Source organism: Stegodyphus dumicola, chromosome X1 (assembly GCF_044657685.1).
Source record: "Stegodyphus dumicola isolate Sdum_Otavi_A_Nest chromosome X1, ASM4465768v1".
Taxonomy (NCBI): domain Eukaryota; kingdom Metazoa; phylum Arthropoda; class Arachnida; order Araneae; family Eresidae; genus Stegodyphus; species Stegodyphus dumicola.
Window position 1 is genome coordinate 221,170,034 of NC_140780.1, and position 25,669 is coordinate 221,195,702.

Here is a 25,669-nt window from a genome sequence, read left to right on the forward strand (position 1 = left end):
ATGAAATTTTGGGGATACGGTTATTTTGCTTAAAGATGTGTTATACTCACCTGAACTGAGACGAAATTTAATATCTGGACCTAGAGTAGATGTCAATGGAGCAAGATTTTATGGTAAAAATGGGCAAATTAAAGTTACTGATGATGAAAATGAAACTTTGTACAAGGCTAAGTTGATAGGAAGTAACTATCATGTATTCCCGAAAATAGTCAAAAAGGGGGGCAAATCTGTAAAATTGAGGCATCCACAGTTCAGCATAATAATAGTGAATTATGGCATGGTTGCTTTGGTCATATAAATTATGGTACTATTGTCGGGACTAGTAAGAGACATTCAGTTCGAGGTCTTCCTGTGTTAAAGCACTCAGCTAATTTGTTTTGTGAACATTGTCAAATCAATAAGCAAAGACGAATCTCCTATAGACCCTTAGAAGGTATTCAAGTGAAGAGACCGCTTGAAAGGGTTTTTTCTGATGTATGGGGACCTATTAACATTCCACGTAGGAATAGTGAATGTTATTTCGTTACCTTTATTGACGAATATTCTCGTTATGCGGTAGAGTACCCCACTGTAGAGAAAAGTCAGGTGTTTGAAGTATTTGAAAGGCACATAGCATGTGCTGAAAGATCTCTGAACCTTAAGTTGAGATATTTTAGGACTGACAATGGACGAGAATATGATAATGAACAATTCAGGTCATATTGTAATAAAAATGGTGTAAAGCACGAATTTACAGATATATATACTCCAGAACAGAATGGAGTTTGTGAGAGATTCAATCAGACAGCTCTCAACAATGTACGTGTAATTTTACATGATAGTGGAATGAGTTCTGAATTTTGGTCAGATGCAGTAATGTATTTTGCATATTCATTTAATAGAATTTGTCATAAGGGCCAATATAGAACCCCATTTGAATTGTATACTAAGCGGAAACCATCAGTACGTCACCTTAAGGCATTTGGAATGATTGCCTATGTGGGAATTCCAAAGGCTAAAAGAAATTCTAAACTTGATCCAAAGGCAGTGAAGGGCTGATTGATTGGGTACAGCGTACGAACAAAAGGGTACAAGATTTGGTTGGAAAATGAGCAAAAGGTAGTAGAAACCCTAAATGCTACTTTTAAAGAGTCAATTGGAATGCAGAAAAGTGGCAGTGGAGCTGTACTGGGCACCCTTCCTGATTTGGAATCTGAAGAAAGGGTAAAGTTCCAATCTACTGATACTCCAGTTGGCTATTTTCCTGAAATAGAGGAAAGAACCGATACCAATGTACCTTCTTCTACAATTGGCACTGACACTCAATCTACATTGAGACAAGTAACTTGGCTTCGTAAACCTGTTCCAATGCCAGACGGCACTCGTAAGGATGTGTATTATTTTGAGAGGGGGTCTAATCAAAGACTACGATCACCAAATGATGTAGAAAGGTATTGCACTGAACATAATATTCAGTATGATCCTACCTTGTTTGATTTCAAGGGAAGCAATAATTATATTGGTGAAATCGACCCAACTGGTACTCCTTCAACGTCATATACCCGAGATAGCTGACTAGATGTTTCAATTCCAAACACTTATAACCAGGCAATGAAATCCACAGAAGAGCTTAAATGGATAGAGGCAATGGAAGAGGAAATGGCCAACATGCGAAAGCATAAGGTATGGCATCTTGTCAACACTAAACGTGACGAATTTGGAAACATTGTTCGTTTTAAAGCTCGTTTAGTGGCTTAGGGTTATCGACAAATTAAATACAATACCTATGATGAAACCTACTCGCCTGTAGTCAACTTTTCAGTAATAAGGCTCTTTTTCTCCCTTTTAGTTGCACACCTTGGATGGGCAAATATACAATGCGACGTAAAAAGCGCCTATCTCTACGCTCCTTTATCAGAGGAAATTTACATGTCCCAACCTTAGGGTTTTGTAGAGCGAGATAAAGAAACTTTTGTATGTCGTTAGATAGAGCCATGTATGGTCTGCATCAGAGTGAGCGATTATGGTACTACGAATTGGATAGAAGACTATGTAACCTAGGGTTTACCAAGTTTGAGTGGTGTAATTGTGTCTATCGTTTTAAAGATTTTGTCATTCTGTTGGTTTATGTTGATGATATAGTTGTGTTTGGAAAAAGTGAAGTTCAGGCCAAAAGGATATTAAAAGTCCTGTGTTCACATTTCGATTTGAAAATTTTGGGTAAAACAAGAAAGCTTCTGGGTGTGGAGTTTGAATATGAGAAAAATAGTGTTTTGATTCATCAGCAATTATATATAGAAGACATAGTTGATCGATTCAAGTCTTTTAAAATACAAATTACTTCCCTTCCAATAGTTAAAGGTGTGAAATACTCAAAGTCCCAGTACACAATAAGAAACGACTGAAATGATGAATTATCCCTATAGAAATGTTTTGGGATGTCTCTCGTTTCTTTGCAGTCGTACTCGTCCGGATATAGCTTATGCTGTTAATATATTTTCTCAGTTCCAAAGCAATCCTGGTAAGTTTCACTGGGAAGGATTACTTAAACTTTTAGGGTACGTTTCCAATACCAGACAGCACAAACTTAAACTGGTATGCAAGGAACTGAAGCTCAATATATATTCAGGTTCGGATTTTGCTTCAAGCAGGGATGATATGGTGTCTATTGGTGGACAAATAGCTTTGTTGGGAGAATCACCTGTATCTTGGCGTACATTTAAAGAAAGGGGAGTGAGTTTGTCTACTACGGAGGCTGAATTTATCTCCATGACTGAATCAGCAAAAGAATTAGTTAGGTTTAAAAATATTTTGGATGAATGCATTCAGTTTAAAATTGCATGTAACTAGGTTTCGAGGCCAGTATTGTTTGCTGATAATATGGCTGCTATATGTTTTACAAAATCACCCATTGAAAACTCGAGGACAAAACATATAAATGTGAAACTATTTTTCATTCGTGATCTATTGAACAGGGAAATTTTTGATTTAACATATGTCCCAAGTAAAGATAATCTCGCTGATCCCATGACAAAACCGCTGACTAAGCATAACCTGATAAGATTTTGTGGAACAATTTTCTTATGAAATTTGTTTTTGTGTGTATTTAAATTAAGAGTTTTGTTTATTCGAAACTAATATGTTATAAGTCATATTATGATGGATATTTGGTAAATGTAAAATTGTATAGTGTAGAATGTTGTATGAATGACCAGGGCCCTGGGTAAAAGTATTGAGTGTGTGATCATATATATGTCTTTGTATTGTTTTGTAACATGTTGGACTTTCTTGCTACGGTAAAATTTTTGAATAATGGGATAAGATTTTCCTAAAGGAAAATTTTCTTAAAAATTTCTGAATGAAATTGTGATATTTATTTATTCTTGTTTTGAATTTTGTAAAGATACTGGCATTCGGTTTTTATTTCAGGTTGAAGATGATGATGTGGGGGGCATTTGTTGGAAAATATAGCTTATTTTAAACCTTTTACTGCATCATCTCTCCTCCTTGAAATGTTTATTTAGTTTAGTTCTTATTTTAATGTAATGTAGTAGTTACTTCTACTTCTTTTTCTTGCTGCCACTGTTTGCATTGAGAACGGACTGTTTCAACCTAATTGAGATGCAAAAACGAAACGTGATGTTACGTCATCTGAAAAGCCGATTCATGCCGATAGCTGATTGGTTGCCGTGAGATGACGTCATTCCTACTTCTGCTATAAGCTTCTCGCGTCGCTCTGGTTCAACCCCTTCTAGTTCCTGCTTTCCTGGCACTTGAGTGAGCGGTTTCCAGCTCCTTCAGAAGGATGCATGCAGTCCGGTGAATAAAGTGCCTTGGTTCCAGTTTGCGGGATGGCTGTTCCTGAATAAAGTTCCTTGGTTTATGTCCACAAGATTATTGTTCCGGAATAAATTCCTTGGTTCCAGAGGCTACCATGTGAGTGACTGCCGTGGATGGCATCCATGTTCTTCAATAAAGGCGGCAATTAAAATACGTGAGCGGCGATTCCTTGTGCAAACGGAGTTAGGCCGGTTTTAAGTGCTTTCAAGAACTTGATTTAAATTTCAGGTGTTTTTCTCGGCCATTGATTATGGACTTATTGAATGTGTAGCCAGCTTCATTTTTAGGCCGCATAATTACTGTTTAGGACATTTTGTTTGTATAGAATGCCAGTGTTTTGGAGACCAGGTAAAAATATTATTTGATGAATGATGGTTATATTATATTTTTCCTAAGACTCTGATATTGTTGAAATTTATTTTTCTGTGTTTTTATTCTTTATTATATTGTTAATAAATTGGTTAAGTTCAAAATCTTTTATTGTCTTCAATGTCTGCACAACATATCTCAGGGAGCTTTTATTGCTACTACTGCTAAATGTTTAATTTCTTTAAACTTTAAACCTTGCTTTAGCATCACCCTCGAGGACCATACAAATTTGCACTAACAAAATATGCATACAGTACACACGGGATTAGGTGACATTATGATAAGCAGTAAATGGATCATTTTGGTGCTAGGACAATTTTCAAAATCGTGCCACGGCTTTACCATATACTTTACCATATATATATATATATATATATATATACACTGACTACCATTAAGTATTTGGACACCTATGCAAATGATGATATTTGCAATCCTAAGGTACATCACGGACTCCGCCTGTATATATTGTGTAGGAAACAGCATCGGCTTTAGTCGCATGCAAGATGCCTCGCTGTTCAGAGCTCTCTGATTTCGAGAAAGGTATGATTATCGGGTATCACAAATGTGGCCGATCCTTAAGGGACATATCTAGCGATCTGAAGTACCCAAAATTGACAGTGGCCTATGTGATTAAGAAGTGGAAGGTGAGCGGTGATTATCGGAATGTGCCCCGAGTCGGCAGACCGACGAGTGCTGTCCAGAGAAATTCGGAAGAACCGCACCCAACCGATGGCTCTCATCCGCGAGGAGTTTCAACTGCCATCTGGGAGTATTGTTTCAATAAATACCATCCGTAAGGAAGCACAACTGCTTGGTTTTCATGGTCGTGCTGCTGCCCATAAGCATTTGATCACAAAGTCCAACCGTGCTGCTCGGTTAATGTGGTGCAAAGCACATCGAACTTGGACCGTAGATCAGTGGAAACGGATTCTTTGGAGTGACGAATCAAGGTTCACCCTTTACCGTTTGGTTGGCAGGGTCTGGGTCTGGCGTCTACCTGGAGAACGTCTCCTGCCAGAATGCATTGTGCCAACAGTCAAGTTCAGCAGAGGTGGAATTATGGTCCGGGGGTGTTTCTCCTGGTATTGGCTGGGACCGTTGGTCCCCATTCATAGTAAGCTCAAAGATTTTGGCTCCTATCGAAAAAGCTTTCAAGTTCAGTAAAGCTTCAGATTCACAGAAAGAAATGATTAGTTATCTTATCGCTCATAATGTGAAATTCAATAATAAACCTTTGAAACCAAATCTAACCATGAGAGAAAGAGCTACAATGCGTGAAATTCATTCTAACCCGGATATTATCAATTCAAAGGCTGCCAAAGGTGGCCAGATAGTTGTCATGGATAAGAACACTTACATTGATGGTGTCACTAAACTCTTAAATGAAGGACCATATAATCCGATCTTTAAAGATCTTTCACGTTCGGACCTGTCAAAAATCAAAACTGCGATCAAATCTTCACAAATCATTTCAGGCAACTTAAAACATTCACTTATCCCATCTGTTGCGAATTGTGCCAGATTTTATGCTCTTCCCAAAATTCATAAAAGTGGTATTCCTTTCTGCCCTACTGTATCAAATTTAGCTACTGCCTTGTATCCATTAGCTAAATATTTAGTTTCTAGATTTTCAACTCTATTAAACAATAACATTTACACCATAAAAAATTCAATAGAGTTTGTAAAAAAGGTTAAAACATTTCTCCTAGAAATTTACTTATGGTTTCTTTTGATGTAAAATCGTTATTTGCCAATGTTTCAGTGGAGGGTGTATTAAGATGTCTAGAAACCAGACATCGCGAATTTCATTTCTCTTCCATCGAAATTGATCAGCTAATTTCTCTCACTCAACTCTGTTTGAAACAAACGCATTTTGTTTTCCAAAATAAATATTACAAGCAAACTGAGGGATTAGCTATGGGAAGCCCCCTCAGTCCCATCCTGACATGTGTTATTATGAATCAAAATTATTTGAAACTTTAAACTTTCCAGTATGTTTCTGCTACGTAAACGATACGTTTACCCTGTTTGAAGGTAATAAAAATGATTTAAATAAAGTTCTTTCAAAAATGAATTCTATTGATCCTGCTATTCAGTTCACTTTTGAACTTGATACTTGCAATTTTCTTCCACTTCTCAGCATTCTGGTCACACGTAACACATCCAACTTCAGTACTACGGTTTGCCTTCCACCACACTTTAAATCATGTCATCCGACTAAACAAAAGTTAGCTTCATTTTATTCCTATGTTTTCCGTACTCTTCAGGTTTGCTTCTCCAAACTATCCCTTGATGAAGAACTAAATTATTTAAAAGCAATAGCTATTGACAGGAGCTTTTCACCCAACATTATTAATCAAGCAGTTAAAAAATTCTCATCTCAACAGACTAAAAGGCACACTCTTGTTTTAGGGGATTATAAAAATTCTATTGTCATTGTCTTCTTTCTATGAATTAGCTATAAAGTTGCACGTGTTTTGCAGAAATTTTACTTTCGGGTCGTTTATTCTCCCATCAATAAAATTCCGAGTTCCATACTCAAAGACCCCATTCCGGTTATGAATTCCTAGCGTATTTATAGGATTCCTTGCCAGTGGGGTTTAATTTACATTGGCCAAACTAAGAGTTTTAAAATTTCACGTTAAGCAACATGAGGCATGTGTTAGAAAAAAGGAAACACAGAAGTCTTCTGTTGCCCAACATTCTTGGTCCGAATATCACACTTTCAATTTTTATGCTGCCAAAATTATTCAAAAAACATCGTCCATTGGTGAACTGGATTTTCTAGAGGCATTTCACATTCCAAAAAATCTTTCTGTCCTTCAAAGAAATTATGTTTTAGTTCTAGTTTCATCAACAGATGATGCCAGTAGCTTAGCTCCTGTCCAGGGTTTCTTATCTTATTACATTCATTTGCGCTTTTGCAGCTGAGGATGATGGTTCGGTAAAACCATCAAAACTAGTCCTGTGAAATTTGAAAATATAACGCTGATTTTTGTTGTGTGATTTCTAAATTGATATTTGTTCGGCGTATTATTTTATCTTAATTATGATTTTGATAGTTTCACGTGAGAAAATTATTGTTACTTGTGCAAAACCCTGCTAAGTTAACAGTTTATTTTAAATAATTTTCATATATCAAACTGCATTGTCACTTGTTATGTAATTTAAAAAATTCATTAGTCTTGTTCTTTTAATTATTGCGCTATTCTTCACTAGAATGAAAAGCATTTAAAATTGCTGTATAAACTGCAGTGTTCTCGCTCTCTTTTTATTTTTTAATTGCTACAAAAATCAGTTGATAATTATGATGGAATTAAGAATTAGGAAGTTGAATGGAAATGCTAGATCAGTTGTCTGAAAAAATATAATAATTAAATAAAAATCAGGACCATCATACAAAAATATAAAGTTTGTGTCATAAAAATATACCTTCCTGATTCCAGCGTTAGAACGAGAATAATTAATTTATTTTAAATTATTGTGAGTTATTTAATAATAACCACGTTAATCACACATGCAGTATCATTGTTAAATTATCATATCTCGCCTTCCCCATTCAAAACTTATTATATTTCTTTTAAAATGATATAAATATGTAGTTGTGGCTCTTCTAAAGTGCAGCTTCTACTGACAGGAAGTTTGCCCCCCCCCTGATGTTTGCAAACAATCCTCATACTGTGGAAGACATAAAAGGAAATATGGCGATGGTTAACATCATCAGTGCAAGGTCCTCCTTGGCCTTGAAGTTGTATTTGTGTGATTAATAAACATTAGTATTTTATAATGTACAATACTATGTGTGATTAATAAACATTAGTATTGTATTTTGCAATTTGGGGATTAAATCAGAAAATATTGCTCACTTATTATGATGTGTTAGGCTCTTCAGTCACCTGTTACAATGTATATTAAGAATCTACTTCACATCGCTAGATATGTCCCTTAAGGATCGGCCACATTTGTGATACCCGATAATCATACCTTTCTCGAAATCAGAGAGCTCTGAACAGCGAGGCATCTTGCATGTGACTAAAGCCGATGCTGTTTCCTACACAATATATACAGGCGGAGTCCGTGATGTACCTTAGGATTGCAAATATCATCATTTGCATAGGTGTCCAAATACTTAATGGTAGTCAGTGTGTATATATATATATATATATATATATATATATATGGTAAAGTATATGGTAAAGCCGTGGCACGATTTTGAAAATTGTCCTAGCACCAAAATGATCCATTTACTGCTGATCATAATGTCACCTAATCCCGTGTGTACTGTATGCATATTTTGTTAGTGCAAATTTGTATGGTCCTCGAGGGTGATGCTAAAGCAAGGTTTAAAGTTTAAAGAAATTAAACATTTAGCAGTAGTAGCAATAAAAGCTCCCTGAGATATGTTGTGCAGACATTGAAGACAATAAAAGATTTTGAACTTAACCAATTTATTAACAATATAATAAAGAATAAAAACACAGAAAAATAAATTTCAACAATATCAGAGTCTTAGGAAAAATATAATATAACCATCATTCATCAAATAATATTTTTACCTGGTCTCCAAAACACTGGCATTCTATACAAACAAAATGTCCTAAACAGTAATTATGCTGCCTAAAAATGAAGCTGGCTACACATTCAATAAGTCCATAATCAATGGCCGAGAAAAACACCTGAAATTTAAATCAAGTTCTTGAAAGCACTTAAAACCGGCCTAACTCCGTTTGCACAAGGAATCGCCGCTCACGTATTTTAATTGCCGCCTTTATTGAAGAACATGGATGCCATCCACGGCAGTCACTCACATGGTAGCCTCTGGAACCAAGGAATTTATTCCGGAACAATAATCTTGTGGACATAAACCAAGGAACTTTATTCAGGAACGGCCATCCCGCAAACTGGAACCAAGGCACTTTATTCACCGGACTGCATGCATCCTTCTGAAGGAGCTGGAAACCAGTAGCTTATCTCCTGTCCAGGGTTTCTTATCTTATTACATTCATTTGCGCTTTTGCAGCTGAGGATGATGGTTCGGTAAAGCCATCAAAACTAGTCCTGTGAAATTTGAAAATATAACGCTGATTTTTGTTGTGTGATTTCTAAATTGATATTTGTTCGGCGTATTATTTTATCTTAATTATGATTTTGATAGTTTCACGTGAGAAAATTATTGTTACTTGTGCAAAACCCTGCTAAGTTAACAGTTTATTTTAAATAATTTTCATATATCAAACTGCATTGTCACTTGTTATGTAATTTAAAAAATTCATTAGTCTTGTTCTTTTAATTATTGCGCTATTCTTCACTAGAATGAAAAGCATTTAAAATTGCTGTATAAACTGCAGTGTTCTCGCTCTCTTTTTATTTTTTAATTGCTACAAAAATCAGTTGATAATTATGATGGAATTAAGAATTAGGAAGTTGAATGGAAATGCTAGATCAGTTGTCTGAAAAAATATAATAATTAAATAAAAATCAGGACCATCATACAAAAATATAAAGTTTGTGTCATAAAAATATACCTTCCTGATTGCAGCGTTAGAACGAGAATAATTAATTTATTTTAAATTATTGTGAGTTATTTAATAATAACCACGTTAATCACACATGCAGTATCATTGTTAAATTATCATATCTCGCCTTCCCCATTCAAAACTTATTATATTTCTTTTAAAATGATATAAATATGTAGTTGTGGCTCTTCTAAAGTGCAGCTTCTACTGACAGGAAGTTTGCCCCCCCCCCTGATGTTTGCAAACAATCCTCATACTGTGGAAGACATAAAAGGAAATATGGCGATGGTTAACATCATCAGTGCAAGGTCCTCCTTGGCCTTGAAGTTGTATTTGTGTGATTAATAAACATTAGTATTTTATAATGTACAATACTATGTGTGATTAATAAACATTAGTATTGTATTTTGCAATTTGGGCATTAAATCAGAAAATATTGCTCACTTATTATGATATGTTAGGCTCTTCAGTCACCTGTTACAATGTATATTAAGAATCTAATGTCTTTTACTGCCATTTAATTGTTTTCTTTCTTAATTTATTTAGCCTCAGCAACTCTTCCACAACCCGTGAATTCAAATGCAAATGTTCAGAATACGACGTGTAAGCCAACTGAAGCAGATATTAAAACTGAGCCATATGATCCTATCGTAATAAAAGAAGAACTTGTGTGTAATCCTGATTTAACCAAAGATGTTGAAAAGAATGCTACATTTTTACAGGAAAATGCATTTGCTGTTAATGAATCCAACTATGATGGGCCCTTCTACCATGATGTAACTATGTCAAACTTGGAAGGATCCTGGCAGCCATTATCGGAAGTGTTTTCATCAGTTTCTGATCCCTATTTTGAAGCAAATAGCCCTCTTTCATTTTGGGGTAGCTGTCCTTTAGATTTGGAAACTATGAAAATGGATGATGTGTTTCAGGTGGATAAGGATGATCTTATTCAGAGCCCAACATTAGCTGAATTAAATGCCAATGATGAATCACTGTTTGATTCGTTTGATAATTTTGATGTGTTTTTCCCTTCTGATTCTAAAGCAGCATCTGTATCTTCATCAGCATGTGATACAAATTCAGTTTTTAAGTTATCATCTTTAAGTAATACAGACCCAGTAAAGCTTGGTTCAGAGACCCTTTCTGTAGAAAAGTCCCAAGAATCTCAACTTCCTGGTTCTTTTATAAAGAGTAGCACAAGTATTGAGGAACCTGATATTAAAAGTGAATCTAGTCTTACTGATGGGAAACTACAGACTGTGCCTACTCTTTCTGTTGATAGTATTAAAAGTAAATTAAGACAGAATGCATGTTTATCCTCTAAAGAAGCAAAAAGAACTGTTTATCAAGATAAAGATAGCTCCAGTTTATATTCTGTAGATGAGAAAATTGAAACTATTTCCCATTTTGCCGTTTCTTCAAATCCTGATAATTTCGATAGTGATGAAGAAGATTCTGAAATGGACTGTAACTATTCAAGTGATGCGGGTAAGTGTCTAAATTTGTACAAGTTATATTAGTTCTCATTATTTCATTTTTTGTTTTTGTATTTTAATATTATGCTTTCTAAGTTTTTCTTAGTAAAATATTGTATTAAAAAGCTCCAATTCCAAACAAAAACTTTTTTTAAAACGCAAAAATTTTAATGTTCAGTATTAAATTTGGGTACTATTCCATTTTGAGGACTGTAAAAAATCACCAAACTGTTGTTGATGCTAGTGCTGCCAAAAATAATTGCAGCAACCCTAACGCAAGAAAGGAAGTATAATAATAGTAAACAACTATCTAAAGATTATTGTTTTAATTTAAATGAAAGGTTAATTCATATAATACTTTTTTATTATAATTTATATTAAAAAAAGGCTTAACATAACTGAATGGAAGCATAAGAGTAAATAACTATTTCAGATCATTATTATAATTTATATAAAAAAAAAAAGCTAAACGTTACTGAATGGATTCCTGCATCGCTATTTCGCTACCGAGTTATCGCTAAAGCATAATTTCATCTCGTTGGTTGTTCAAACACAATTTTCTATAGTGAATGATGCCTTTTCTTTGAAAAAATTCTCGGTAAAGTGCAGAATTGCCCACTTAGTTGTTTGGCACTTTTTACAAGATTAAAAACAATTGGATTTTTGTCAATTTTCTTTTATTTTTTAAGTGAAAATAGGCTGATGTGTACATAGATAAAGTCAAGAGTGTGCGCAGTGCCATTTTTGTGCAATTCTTGTTTTTTTTTTTTTTTTTTTTTTTAAAGGGAAAATAGGTCGATGTGTACATGGATTGCTGACTTTTCGTCATGGGCAATTCCCAAATTGTTAAATCCATAAGATATCAAAAAAGGATTTAAAAATTAAACTAGTATTTCAATGGCGTCTTAAGAACTACAGAACTATCTAAACTTAAGCAATTTTAAATCAGCGAGTACGCTAGATTTAGCCTGCTGTTAAATGGGTGCATTTGCTATATTTGGCGCTTTTGCGCATACATTTCCACTGCAATTTTTTTACATTCCTCAAAACGGAGTAGTACCTAAATTTGTAAAAGCCAATTTCTAAATTGTATTCAATCGAAACAAAGAGAAACATGAATAATTTCTGAACAAAATGCAGTGTCACTGATCATTTTCTAAATCAATATATTTTATTTCAGTAAAAATGTTCGAGTTACTAAAAATTTAGAATGCTCAGAAGAGAGGGCTGAAAATATTGGTATATTTCAATTTTTGGTTGTTTCAGGAAGGGGGGAAACATTGATTAGCCAGAACATTATGACCATCTCTACACTATGAAAATGCGCTTGCCGGAATGATGAAGATTGCCGATAACAAAATTAAAATGTTATATACTTGCTCCAGTGGATACTGAGGCATCATTTTGTCATAACATGTTGATGTATAGTCCTGTCTACTTGTGAAGACAAAGTTTCTCAGGGACAGAATAAAGTCTCCCTTGCACACATTTGACCTGACAGCATTTGATCTACTTGAGAGATTTTGTATCTAAGTTGTTCTGAGCTACTAAAGCAATCAAAGTAGATTGCATGATTTCTGTCTAGTAAAAGATCCAATTGGTCTCGCAGCAAGCATAATCATTTTCAAATTTTAATACCTTTATTTGTCAGGCTTAATTTTTTAAATATTTAAATTAAATTTTAAAATATATAAATATGTAAAATTTTAATTATTCTTATAGTAACAGATCTCTGTTAATTACAGAACTTCAGAAACAACAAAACATGTATTTTCAGTGGAAAAAAATCAAACTAACTCAGCTGGATTTTAACTCGCAATCTGCTGGTTCATGGAAATTTTATTGGTAAATGCCCCAAGTGATTGTGCTAGCTAGTCTGAAAGTTAAAAATTGTATGGGTAGAAAATCGGTAATGTAATCAAATGCAAACGGATCGTAAATTAAGCTTTTCTTGTTTGTCATACTTCTCAGAACATAAAAGTATAATAGTTCTTTTAAACGGGAAAAATATTGTACCAGGTTTAGTTAGTGCTAACAAATTAGGTAAAAAGTATATCATTCTATAAACAATAACAAACCACTTGTATCAAGATGAAAAATATACTGAAAATGTATTTGATTTGATTTTTCAGTATATTTATAAAGAAATCAATAGGAATTTATGATCTAAAATAAATATCTCGTCATAAATTAAATTTGTCAATATAATAACAAAAAGCTGAAACATTTTGTGGAATGTGTTATTGAGTAAGCTAAATGCTGATTCAGCCACTATTGCTTTTTCAGACATGTTATTTCCATGTGCAGTTTCATGGGCTGCCATGAAGTATGTCTCCAGCAAGCGTCTATCCCATTGTGCACAGAGCCCACCAGCGGCCGAGCGGTAAAGACGCTGAACACTGGTAGTTCAGTCCGAGGTTCGAATCCTGCGAACGGGCTGTCTGCATGGGCGTTTTCGTGGTTTTCACCATGTGTAACGTACATACGAGCCACTCCCTTTAGGCAGATAGCCCTCGTGTGCTTTGCCATAATTAAATAATCCAATCCAACCCATTGTGCATGATAATCGCTATTCCTAGTGTCATAGATGTGTTTCGCTGTGTAGACAGATTGACGCAGGAGCTGCAGACATCAAAATACTTGTTTGGAGATGGACCTTTGTAAGGAAGGTTGCTGATATGAGCAACTTTGATAAAAATCAGGTTATGATGTAGCAAGAGTTAGAAATGAATATTTTCAAAACAGCGCTGCTTGTTAAGTATTTGTGGTTTAAGTATGATAAGTGCAAAAAGGATGGTGAAGCTGGTAGTAGACACTAATGCTTTGGATGTGTATGCCTAATCAGTGAACACAAGTGCCTGGAACTCTTTGTCATGATTAACAGAAATAAGCTGCTACCAGGGGCTTAACTAAGGTGGGTGGTACACTAAAATTTTACCATTGGTCATACGGATATAGACCTTCAAACTAATTGTGCAGCTCTACCCCAAATGGAGAATGCCCTGCCGAATGGATTTGAGAGTCTTCCACCTCTCTTCCTTTACTACTAAACTACTCGTGAGGACTTTTGCCCCACTAGCATTTTAATAGACACTAGCATAGTATATGAATGCTATATAGCAGTTATTACAAATATCAATGCCTTCTTTAGGCCTAAAGATACAGCAGCCAGCATTGCTAACTACTATACCAATTAGAACAACTGATCAACTAACAAGACTGGAAGAAGTGAGTTGGACACTACAGTTTCACCCTTTATTGTACAGGTACTATCCCATCGCATTACCAGTTCAGCTGTGCCGCAATTTTGATGGAGGTCACCCAGAGAGGAGAAATCCAAATGTCCTCCATCCCTGTTCTCCTACCACCAAAGGTTAAACTAACAGGTTCAGGTTGAAGCAAAATTGGCATCTGCACATTCCCAAATGCATATTAATATATCAGCCTTTCTACCGGTTAAGCTCCACCCCAATTTGATGGAAAATATCCTGGACAGGCACTCGAAACATCTCAAAACCCTCTTTCCCCACCACCAGCCACTCAAGAGGACTTTCAGCCCATCATGTATTTTGAGTCCTCCCATTCCACACAGCAGTATATGCTTACAAACATCCATGCTTTCTCCAGGATTCGAGCTTAAGCCCTTCGGTATAGCAGTCTGCGTCACTAATCACTTAGTTAAGTTTAACCCCTTTGCGCCGGGTAGCGCAAATGCGCGCATATCGCAGAGGCCGGCAGTGTCTTACGCGAGCGTCAGTCCAGGGCCGGAGGCTTTTTTGCTATTAAGTCTAAATCCATGAAATTTCCAAAGTATCAACGCATTGTTTAATAATGCTGTATAGAGTATTTAAACAGCTTATGCTTTATAGATATTTTTATATATACTTTACCTTATTTCTTGTTTAAATGCATATTTTACACATTGTATTTTCATTACTCACCATTTTATGGCTTTTAACATTATACATCTGAAAACTAAATATATTACTTAAAATTCTCTTTTCGTATGAAAAATTTGAAAACAGGGATCTACACACAGTCCTACGTTATATTCCTTGCACTCGTAATAACTCATTTGCCATTTTGGAGGATTTTTCCGGGAATGTGAACCAATGAAGCATCGTCGTCTCATTTTATCAGTCTCTTCTGAACAAAGTTTTGTAAAATATGTCTTTCAGTTAATCTTTCAGAATCAATATCTGAAATATTTTGCATCATTTCTGCTATATCATGCTCTGTTAAACATTTTCGACGCTTCGACATTGCAACGGTAAAAACAGAAAGAATTCACGTCTAACAAGATCTAATTATTTTCTAAAAACTGAACTGCAAACTGAAATACCCAACGCTTTAGCGAAAATAAAACTTTTCTACTTACAATAAACAACTACCACGTACAAATTTAAAAGAGATGTCATAAATCACGCCATTCGGAAACATTTATTTCCCCTTTTGTTTATATAATCGAAAACACGTGTATGTGAGTCATGCTTCTCTCATTTCGAGTAGAAGGTCTAATGTACATGTATCTGAAACCATATGGACATACAGTGCCATCTTGTGGCAGAAATTATAGTTTTTAAAACGTTCCAGGACACTGGCACAAATACTTGACAGTCGGGGCTGAACGGGAAAACGCTCTGGCACGCCTGTGTGTCAGCCGGGAAGTGAGTGTGTTCGTTGCTGGCACGTAGACGTGACAGTCGGCGCGAAGGGGTTAACTACTAACTGCTCTGGGCAGCAGTTTAGCTGAATACAGTGCAGGTGCAAATATAAGTCTAAGCACACAGTTCATTAGCATCTGTTGGATGTGGGACTCCACAGAAGAAGCCCTTTTATGTGCCTCTTCTCAGCTTTATTGACATTTATGGCTACAGTGAACCCATTAATATCATGACAGTACCATGTAATAATAGAAAATAGTTGCTTATAGGTTGAATCACCGTTTCTTGTACATACTTTTGATGACTATATTCCGGGCAACCATTGAGTAATGCATATGAAGTGGGTCATAACAGGTTTTTAGTGGTGGAAAGATGATGCTTTGGAGGATTTTCTCATGGGCTTTCCTGGTCCGGTGGTTGTTATAGAACATACCATGACAGCTGCAGACTATGTGACAGTGTCGACCACTGATACGCTTTCTGGTGCTTGTCTTCTCTGTTAGCTATGAACTCTTACAGCTGCTTGCCATAAGTCCAGAATTATGCTGTGGTGGTTTGAGGAACATACAGGAAAAATTTCTTTTGATTGCATGTTAAGACGCTGGCAGTTAATCCAGTTTTATCTAGGATGTTATGGAGTGCCATTTTAGAGCTTATCAAATGCCTTCTTCTAATCTATGGTTAGTGCAAGAACTCTGCCGGATAACTTGGTACTATCTCCCTCCGGATATTTGTCTATTAATTGACAAATATAATAATCCCTCCGGATATTTGTCTATTGATTGCTGTGCCTCCATATTGCAGACTGTTTTGTATGCAAATACACGGTATTAGTAGGGTGGTTACTGTTTTGACTGATCAGTGCATAATATCAGCATATATTTCAACAAAACATTGTGTTCCAGTTTTCCCAATGAGCATCAAGCACCATTTCATGTCATCTGGCATATATTAGAAAATGAGCACAAAGCTAGAGCGAATTAATTGTTGTTATTTCGTTCATCTTATCTCTGAGTGGTGTGAGTGCATATGCTTTCAAGAAATACTTTTAATTAAAGAAAGAAAGAAATTACAAGCTCTTGTTTTAGTTATGTCAGCAAAAAAGGTAAAATACTCGTGTACTTTCAAAAATATTACATGTATGACTTTCCTTCTATTATTTCTTCAAGGAAATTTAATACATTTGCGATGTGTACCGTTTGTCATTGTGATTTTTTTTATTTGGCATGGTGGAAGGTCCGATGTTCTCAAATATATGCATACACAAGGACAACATAAGTTCTATTGAAAAAAAATGAAAAATTAAATTTTTCTGTGGAAACAAAGGACCAAAACATTATTAATACAGTATGTGTGTTCTCTAATATTAATTAGTAATTGTTTAAAGTTAATTTGTTATTAAAAATATGTTCTTATCATTTAAAAAATCCTTTTGTTCATTGAAAAAAATCTAATTTTATAATGTCGTAGGTTAGCAAGTATGCATCTGTGAGCAACATGTGCAATCAGTCATTTGTGGGTAATGGAGCAACAAACAGTAATACGATTTTACGTTTTAGTTGAGAAATTGGCTATGAATTGGCATTTGAGTCTATGAAAAAAATTTATGGGGAATTGTGTAACTCTTCTGAGGTGGCGTGCCTTTGTTTAAGACGTTTTGTTGGAACAAATGGGAGTCGAAAGAAATTTTCCTACAAGACGGGTTTTGTGTTGCTAAGCCTAACTTTAGGGGGAGAAATCACACACAAAAAAATATTAAGTCCTAACATCGTAATTCATGGTACTATTTTAGATTATTACTTTAACTATTATGTTTGTTAAAATTAGCATTTAATAATCTTTTTCCTTTACTGCATAAAATTTGCTTACCTTGAAAAATAATTTTTGGAAGCGCTATTCAGATTATTCTGAAATTTATGCATTAATAAACTTTAAAATTAATTTTAAAAATTTCAAGAAAGAATATTTACAAGAAGAGGTAACAAAATCTTTCACAGGAAGTGGAAGGCAGACACCCAGTGAGTTCAGTCTCTGATAAAATGTCTATATGAGAATCATTAGGAATATTGCTCTCTAACTCTTTAGAATGTCAATTATCATGCTTATCAGTGTCACCAATTGACTCATTTAAAATGCAGGTATATATCCTTCCTCTGATAAATAATGCTTGCTGCCCATAATAAACTGAAGTCAAGCCATTCCAAAATAAAAAGGGAAGTAAGTGATAAAAGCAATGCAAAGCATGATAGAACTCCACATAGTAATACTAATTGTTTGTTTGCATCAAGCTTTCACCTCCTCCCCCAAAACGGATAACACCAACATTACGTAGAGTGTGATCAAATTGAAGTTTAGCGTATTAAACTGTCTTTAGTTCAAAATTAATAGACAAAGAATGTCATCTAGTGGGCTTTAAAAAAATATTTCAGCATTTAAAGTGCATATGGATAACTCGTCCATGTTCTCTCTCCAGTAAATTATGGGGGGGGGATGCCTGGCTGTGAGAGACACTCATAGGGAATATGTATTTGGGACACCTGTCTGGAAAGGGTTAAGTCATGTATGAGTGTTTGAGCAGTTTAAATGTTTAAAAGAAAGGTATTGCTCAAGGACTATGGCAGAACAGGGCATTCCACTGCAAATTCATCCAGCAGAAATATTGTGAAAATTCGTTATCTTCTGAAGTCTGACCATCATTCGCATGCAGAGAGAGCTGTCGCAGAAAAGCTGAACTTCTTTGAATCAAGTGTTCAGAGCATTCTTCAGAATGTTTTGAAGAATAATGTGTGCAAAGTTTGTCCCATACTCCTAGACTAGACTCCCAAACAAAAACAATGTGTAAATGCCTGCTGTAACTGGATTGAAGTGAAAAATGCAGACAGTTTTCTACTGGGGCCCACCAGTGACCAAGCAGTAAAGTTACTGAAACTATGTACGTTGATCCTGGTGAATAGGCTGGCTGCATAGGCGTTTTCACGGTTTTCCCCATGTGTAATGTGGATATGAGCCAGTTTACGTTAAAAGTCTTTCACAGGGTATCCATCCTTTTGGCAGATATCATTGTCTGCATTGTCATAATCAAGTAAAAAAACTCTATTCTGGGAAAAATAATCAGTGGTAACTAGACTTGGTGTTATCAGTGCAAAACTACGACAAAGTGCAGAATGGGTCAGTGATGGTTTGCCAAGACCAAAGAAATTGTGAATGGCAAAATCAAACTGAAGGCAAAGTGCATTGCCTTTTTGAATCTCACGACATTACCCATGTGAAATTGATTGCTGCCAGCACTACTGTAAATTAACAGTTTTATGTGTATGTGAATGATGCAGGAGGATTTAGCAGGTTCATCCAGAACAGTCGAAGGAAAGGGATTTCTAGCTGAACAACAGTGTGTTCACTCACATGGCTGAAGTTGTGGTACAATTTCTCGCAAAAAAATATAGGCCAATTCTCAACTATACCTCCGTGTTCACTCGATTTGGTCTTGAGTAGCATTTAATTCCCAAAAATTAAACTTTATATGAGGGGTAAATGCTATGAAGACGTAACCACCATTCAAGCCTTAGTGATGCACAAGTTGAATAACATCCCAAACAAGGCCTTTTCAGGCAGTTTCATATGGTTGTATGAACAATCGGTGTGTTTTTACTTGGGTGGGGAGAGTATGAAGGATACACAAAGCATTAAAACCTTCATCTTAATTTTTTTCTAGTTTTCATTAATCCAGTCTCGGAATTTTTTTGGATAGACAGTATTCAGTGCAAAGTCCATAATCCGGAATGTTCTATAATAAGGACCTCAAAGCCACAAACTTTTTTTTTTTTTTTTTTTTTTTTTTTTTTTTTTTTTTTTTTGTATAGTTTACGCATGCACATTTAGCACAAAAAACAAAGCAGATTAAACAACTTGCATTGAAAGAAATGTTTAATAAAGTAAACAAATAAATATTAAGCTTTTTTTTTTTGTAAATTTTGAAACCCTTTAGATCATAATTTCTCTTCATACACATGCGCATTTAGCACAAAAAACGAAGCAAACAACTTGCATTGAAAAAATTGTTTAATAAAGTAAACAAATAAATCTTAAGCCCTCCTTTTTTTTTTTTTATATATATATATATATATATATACTTGTTGGATTATAATTTCTTTTCATGTACGTAATGCGTTTAGCACAAAAAACGAAGCAAACAACTTACATTGAAAGAAATGTTTAATAAAGTAAACAAATAAATATTAAGCTTTTTTTTTATTTGATACCCTTTAGATCATAATTGCTCTTTATTTCATAAATTACGGTTTAATATTTTTAAATGTATAATTTCTGCATGCCATCTTACCAGATTTAAATTGATGATCTATAATCTTGAAAAAACCCTAATCCGGAATCACCAAAGTCCGACGAGTCTGGGTTAAGGACTTTGTATAAGTTCTTGCTGAAGGTAGAAATAATTTAAAGTCTTTCTGAATATAATCTTCCGAGGTACTGCATTATCTATTTTTTTCAGACGTTGATGAACTTGAAAGGCGAAAAATTTCTCTACACATTGAGATTTTAAATGTTTTTTATGTCGCATTGAAAACATCACCAAAAGTTTCAGTTTTCTTGTAACATCGGACTTGCCCTGTATTTGCCTTTGGCTATGAATATGAATCACTTAATGCACCAGACGAATTTTGTTAATCCTGCTGTGGTAACCCATAACGACTCGTAAAGAATTTGTGCCATGAACAAAAGCCACGAGTCTGACTCGTCGTAAAGAATTTGTGTCGTAAACAAAAGACTCGTGGTGAGGAATTTGTGCATAAAATGCTGCACATTATTATTAGAATAAGCAATTGGAATTATTCTACATCGAATATTTTTTCCTTTGATTGTAAAGTCAATATTTTGTTTCTTCAGTTGTTTCTGATGAAACTGGATGATCTGTTACTTTAGTTCCCCATAAAGCTTCATTACGTTCACACATTTCAAATATAATTTCGTATAAAGAATTAAACTCTCATACTCATTATGCCAAGAAGGAAAAAATCTAATGTTATGGTAGTAAAGAGAAGTGTGGAACTATTGCCGATTCTCATTCAATAGATCCTGTTCAATATGATAGTGAGGACAGTGATATTATGTTTCCTGTAAGGAAACGTGCACAACGAATTAGTAATTGAAGATGATTCCGATGATGAAGACAGCACTTATCAGCAATCACCAGCACAGTGGTTTTGGAAAGAAAAAATAACAAGCCAAAAATCTGGAAGTATACACAAACTCCTGGCATAAGAGCAGCAATTCAAGACCAATTAGGTGGAAGTAAAAAAGAGTTAGACTTTTTTAATATAATATTCGACAATGTGTTTTGGGATAATATTGTTCAAGAAACAAATCGGTACGCAGAAAAATAAAAAGCTATACACATACAAGCAGGATAATTGATGAAACTTGGATGCCAGTAGATCACAATGAAATTAAAATACGCTTTGCATTATGCGTCATAATGGCTCAAGTAAAGAAACCAAAAATCCAGATGAACTGGTTTAAAAGAGCAATTATAGAAACACCCATATTCTGAAAATGTATGCTACTAAGAACATTTTTACAAATCACTAGGTTTCTCCACTTTGCAAATAACGATGCAGCTGACAACATTGATAAATTTCGTAAAGTGACACCTGTGATAAACTATTTTAATGAAAAATTTAAAGTATATGTAATGAAAAAAAATATCGCGATCGATGAATCACTGATGAAATTTAAGGGACGTATGTCTTGTAAACAATTCAATCCTTCTAAAAGGGCAAAGTTTGGGATTAAATTTTATAAACTCTGCGAGTCAGCATCAGGTTACTGCTATAATTTTAAAATATATTCAGGAAACAATAAAACGAATTTTGATTACAATGCATCTGAAACTGATTTTGATTACAATACATCTGATCTGAAACTGTTGTGATGGAGTTATTGCAATCAATACTATAGATGCCTTACATATAGATAACTGGTATTCTTCACCAAAATTTTTTTCTAACTTTGGTTAGAAATGGAACAAACGTTCTTGGGACAGTACGTTGACACAAAAAAATTATGCCAGGAAATTTTGTTAAAGCAAAATTTAAAAAATGAGATTGTATCATAAGAATTTGCAATGGCATACTAGTGTTGAAGTGGAAGGACAAGCGAGACTTCCAACAAAGTTCGAAAGTGCAGAAATGATTGTGCGAAACGAAAGTCATCTAAGCCCTATTTTCAAACCAAAATGTATCATAGATTATAATATGGGAATGATTGAGTGGTATTCTAATGAGCTTCAATTTCTAGAGGAAAAAGAATCTGTGGATTTGCGAATATCACGACTAAAACCGATTCACGCTTCTTGGCTTGTGCGCGTATTTAACAGTGTTGAAGCCAAACATGAGATAATTTTGAATAGCTTCAAAGAAGCTGGTATAAATAGTATTCTAAGTGAATGAGCTGCCATCTATTAATTTTATTGTTTTATATTCGAGAAATATAGTTGTATATTATTAAAAAAATAGTTATAAGAAAGAAAGTTGTCAAGAAAAATAAATCATTAAATTTTGGATAAGTGAAAAATTTCTGATTTTTTATTATTAGAGAAACTGAATACATAAAGAAAATTATTCTTCAAAGATATGTGCAGTTATTATTATGTATATTACCCAATTGTTTGATTTCAGCATTTACTATAATTTCCCATTTCTATTTCCTCGTATGATAGAGTTACTGAGCCAGATTAAATTGAATTGTACAATCTTTGACCACTATTCCACATTATTAGTTTGAATTTGACTGTTCTTGTTTAATTATGTCACCGTGAGCTGTAATTGATTTTGTTAGCATCAGAACATGCCTTTATGTTTTAAGTTCTTTTTTAAAAAAGAGGCTTATTTAAATTTTTGTCTGATATTGCAGTTACTTTCAGACATAGCAATAATATGCTTCACGTCTGTCAGAGGGTTTTGGACTATTTAACTTTTGCCAGATCAAATAAACCCTCATTGGTACATTGTGGAGAGGTTGACAAGTTAGGAGATAAAGCACGCAGAAACTAGCGAGAGCACTGGTTTGCATATTGAGACAAATCTGTAATTGTTAGAAAAGATGCTTCAAGAGATGGAAATCGATATAAACGAGCCAAAATGTCTGGGAAGGCTTCAAATTAAAATGACGGATAAATATTTTGTTGAGTGTTGTTGTTACAAAACATAAATGTTATGTACCTTTCAATGTGTAAATATCCTAATATCGTTCAAAAATCAATGCTCTTTCTCTCGCAGTTAACTGCGAGAGAAAGAGCTACATTGCGTGAAATTCATTCTAACCCGGATATTATTATTTCAAAGGCCGACAAAGGTGGCCAGATAGTCGTCATGGATAGGAACACTTACATCGATGGTGTCACTAAACTCTTAAACGAAGGACCATATAATCCGATCCCTAAAGATCTTTCACCTTCGGACTTGTCAAAAATAAAAACTGCGATCAAATCTTCGCAAATCATTTCAGGCAACTTAAAACATTCACTTATCCCATCTGTTGCGAATTGTGCCAGATTTTATGCTCTTCCCAAAATTCATAAAAGTGGTATTCCTTTCTGCCCTACTGTATCAAATTTAGCTACTGCCTTGTATCCATTAGCTAAATATTTAGTTTCTAGATTTTCAACTCTATTAAACAATAACATTTACACCATAAAAAATTCAATAGAGTTTGTAAAAAAGGTTAAAACATTTCTCCTAGAAATTTACTTATGGTTTCTTTTGATGTAAAATCGTTATTTGCCAATGTTTCAGTGGAGGGTGTATTAAGATGTCTAGAAACCAGACATCGCGAATTTCATTTCTCTTCCATCGAAATTGATCAGCTAATTTCTCTCACTCAACTCTGTTTGAAACAAACGCATTTTGTTTTCCAAAATAAATATTACAAGCAAACTGAGGGATTAGCTATGGGAAGCCCCCTCAGTCCCATCCTGACATGTGTTATTATGAATCAAAATTATTTGAAACTTTAAACTTTCCAGTATGTTTCTGCTACGTAAACGATACGTTTACCCTGTTTGAAGGTAATAAAAATGATTTAAATAAAGTTCTTTCAAAAATGAATTCTATTGATCCTGCTATTCAGTTCACTTTTGAACTTGATACTTGCAATTTTCTTCCACTTCTCAGCATTCTGGTCACACGTAACACATCCAACTTCAGTACTACGGTTTGCCTTCCACCACACTTTAAATCATGTCATCCGACTAAACAAAAGTTAGCTTCATTTTATTCCTATGTTTTCCGTACTCTTCAGGTTTGCTTCTCCAAACTATCCCTTGATGAAGAACTAAATTATTTAAAAGCAATAGCTATTGACAGGAGCTTTTCACCCAACATTATTAATCAAGCAGTTAAAAAATTCTCATCTCAACAGACTAAAAGGCACACTCTTGTTTTAGGGGATTATAAAAATTCTATTGTCATTGTCTTCTTTCTATGAATTAGCTATAAAGTTGCACGTGTTTTGCAGAAATTTTACTTTCGGGTTGTTTATTCTCCCATCAATAAAATTCCGAGTTCCATACTCAAGGACCCCATTCCGGATATGAATTCCTGGGGTATTTACAGGATTCCTTGCCAGTGTGGTTTAATTTACATTGGCCAAACTAAGAGAGCCTTAAAATTTCGCGTCAAGGAACATGAGGCATATGTTAGAAAAAAGGAAACACAGAAGTCTTCTGTTGCTCAACATTGTTGGTCCGAAAACCACACTTTCAGTTTTTCTGCTGCCAAAATTATTCAAAAAACATCTTCCATTGGAGAACTGGATTTTCTAGAGGCATTTCACATTCATAAAAATCTTTCTGTTCTAGTTAACGATCCTAATTCCAATCCAAATTTGCCTTCGGCCTTTAAAGAAATTATGTTTTAGTTCTGGTTTCACCAACAGATGGCGCCACTTGCTTATTCTTGTCCAGGCTTTCTTATCTTATCTAATCATTATTTCCTATCTGGTTCATTTGCGGTTTTGCAGCTGAAGGTGGTGGTTCGGTAAAACCATCGAAACTAGTCCTGTGAAAATTTGGTAAATATAACGCTGATTTTTGTTGTTTGACTTCTGAATTAATACTTTTTGTTGTTTAATTTATAAAACATGTTAGAAAATAATCTAAATAAATTTATATATATGCATTTTTCAAGTTTTGTAAAGGAGGGGTGAATGATCTAGCAGTGGTGAAAGGAGTGCTGTAGATACTCTTCAGGGTCTCTGTCACAGTAAAAACTAGCCAATACTCTTATACCGCTATGACTAAAGGTCTTTTGTTCAGCTATGGTGCAAAATCCTTTTCTTTACTCCCTTTTTTTTTTCCCCCTTTCTTTTTTAAAATGTGGTCCTTTTTCTTTACACACCATCATATCTTAGTTATCTGTTTCTTGATCTTGGACTTATAAATGAAAAGATCTGTAGCTATCATTTTTCATCAAACCATGTCACATGCTAACACCACCACATTGGACATAAACCTTTGGCCATAGGTCTGAAAAAAAAAAAAAAAAAAAGCATTAGTACTTATATCATGAAAACTTTTCTGAAGTAGTCTTCCTCTCATAATATTGTGGGTGTTGTTCCTTTTACAGCTGGTGTAATAATCACTTAGAAATCTGGGGTTAGTGATTTTGACTTGCAATACAACAACTGGTTGTCAGATGACATTGTACCCTGAGGTGCCTTGATAGATGTCATCAGATTACTGTTCCCCTGTTTTGAAATTTTCCACACACATGAAAAAAAAGACATGAAAATAATTCAGCACCTTTGTAAT

At 34.6% G+C, this 25,669-nt stretch overlaps 1 protein-coding gene across 3 annotated transcripts in view; it reads left to right on the forward strand.

Annotated features, from left to right (window-relative positions):
- The window catches only part of LOC118204541 (uncharacterized), a 135,062-nt gene that overhangs the window by 63,150 nt on the left and 46,243 nt on the right, over window positions 1–25,669 (forward strand). For all 3 annotated transcript variants that reach the window (XM_085808554.1, XM_085808553.1, XM_085808555.1), the window contains one exon: window positions 10,254–11,195. In XM_085808554.1, the coding sequence (XP_085664680.1) occupies window positions 10,254–11,195 (942 nt within the window). The remainder of the gene's footprint in view (window positions 1–10,253; window positions 11,196–25,669) is intronic.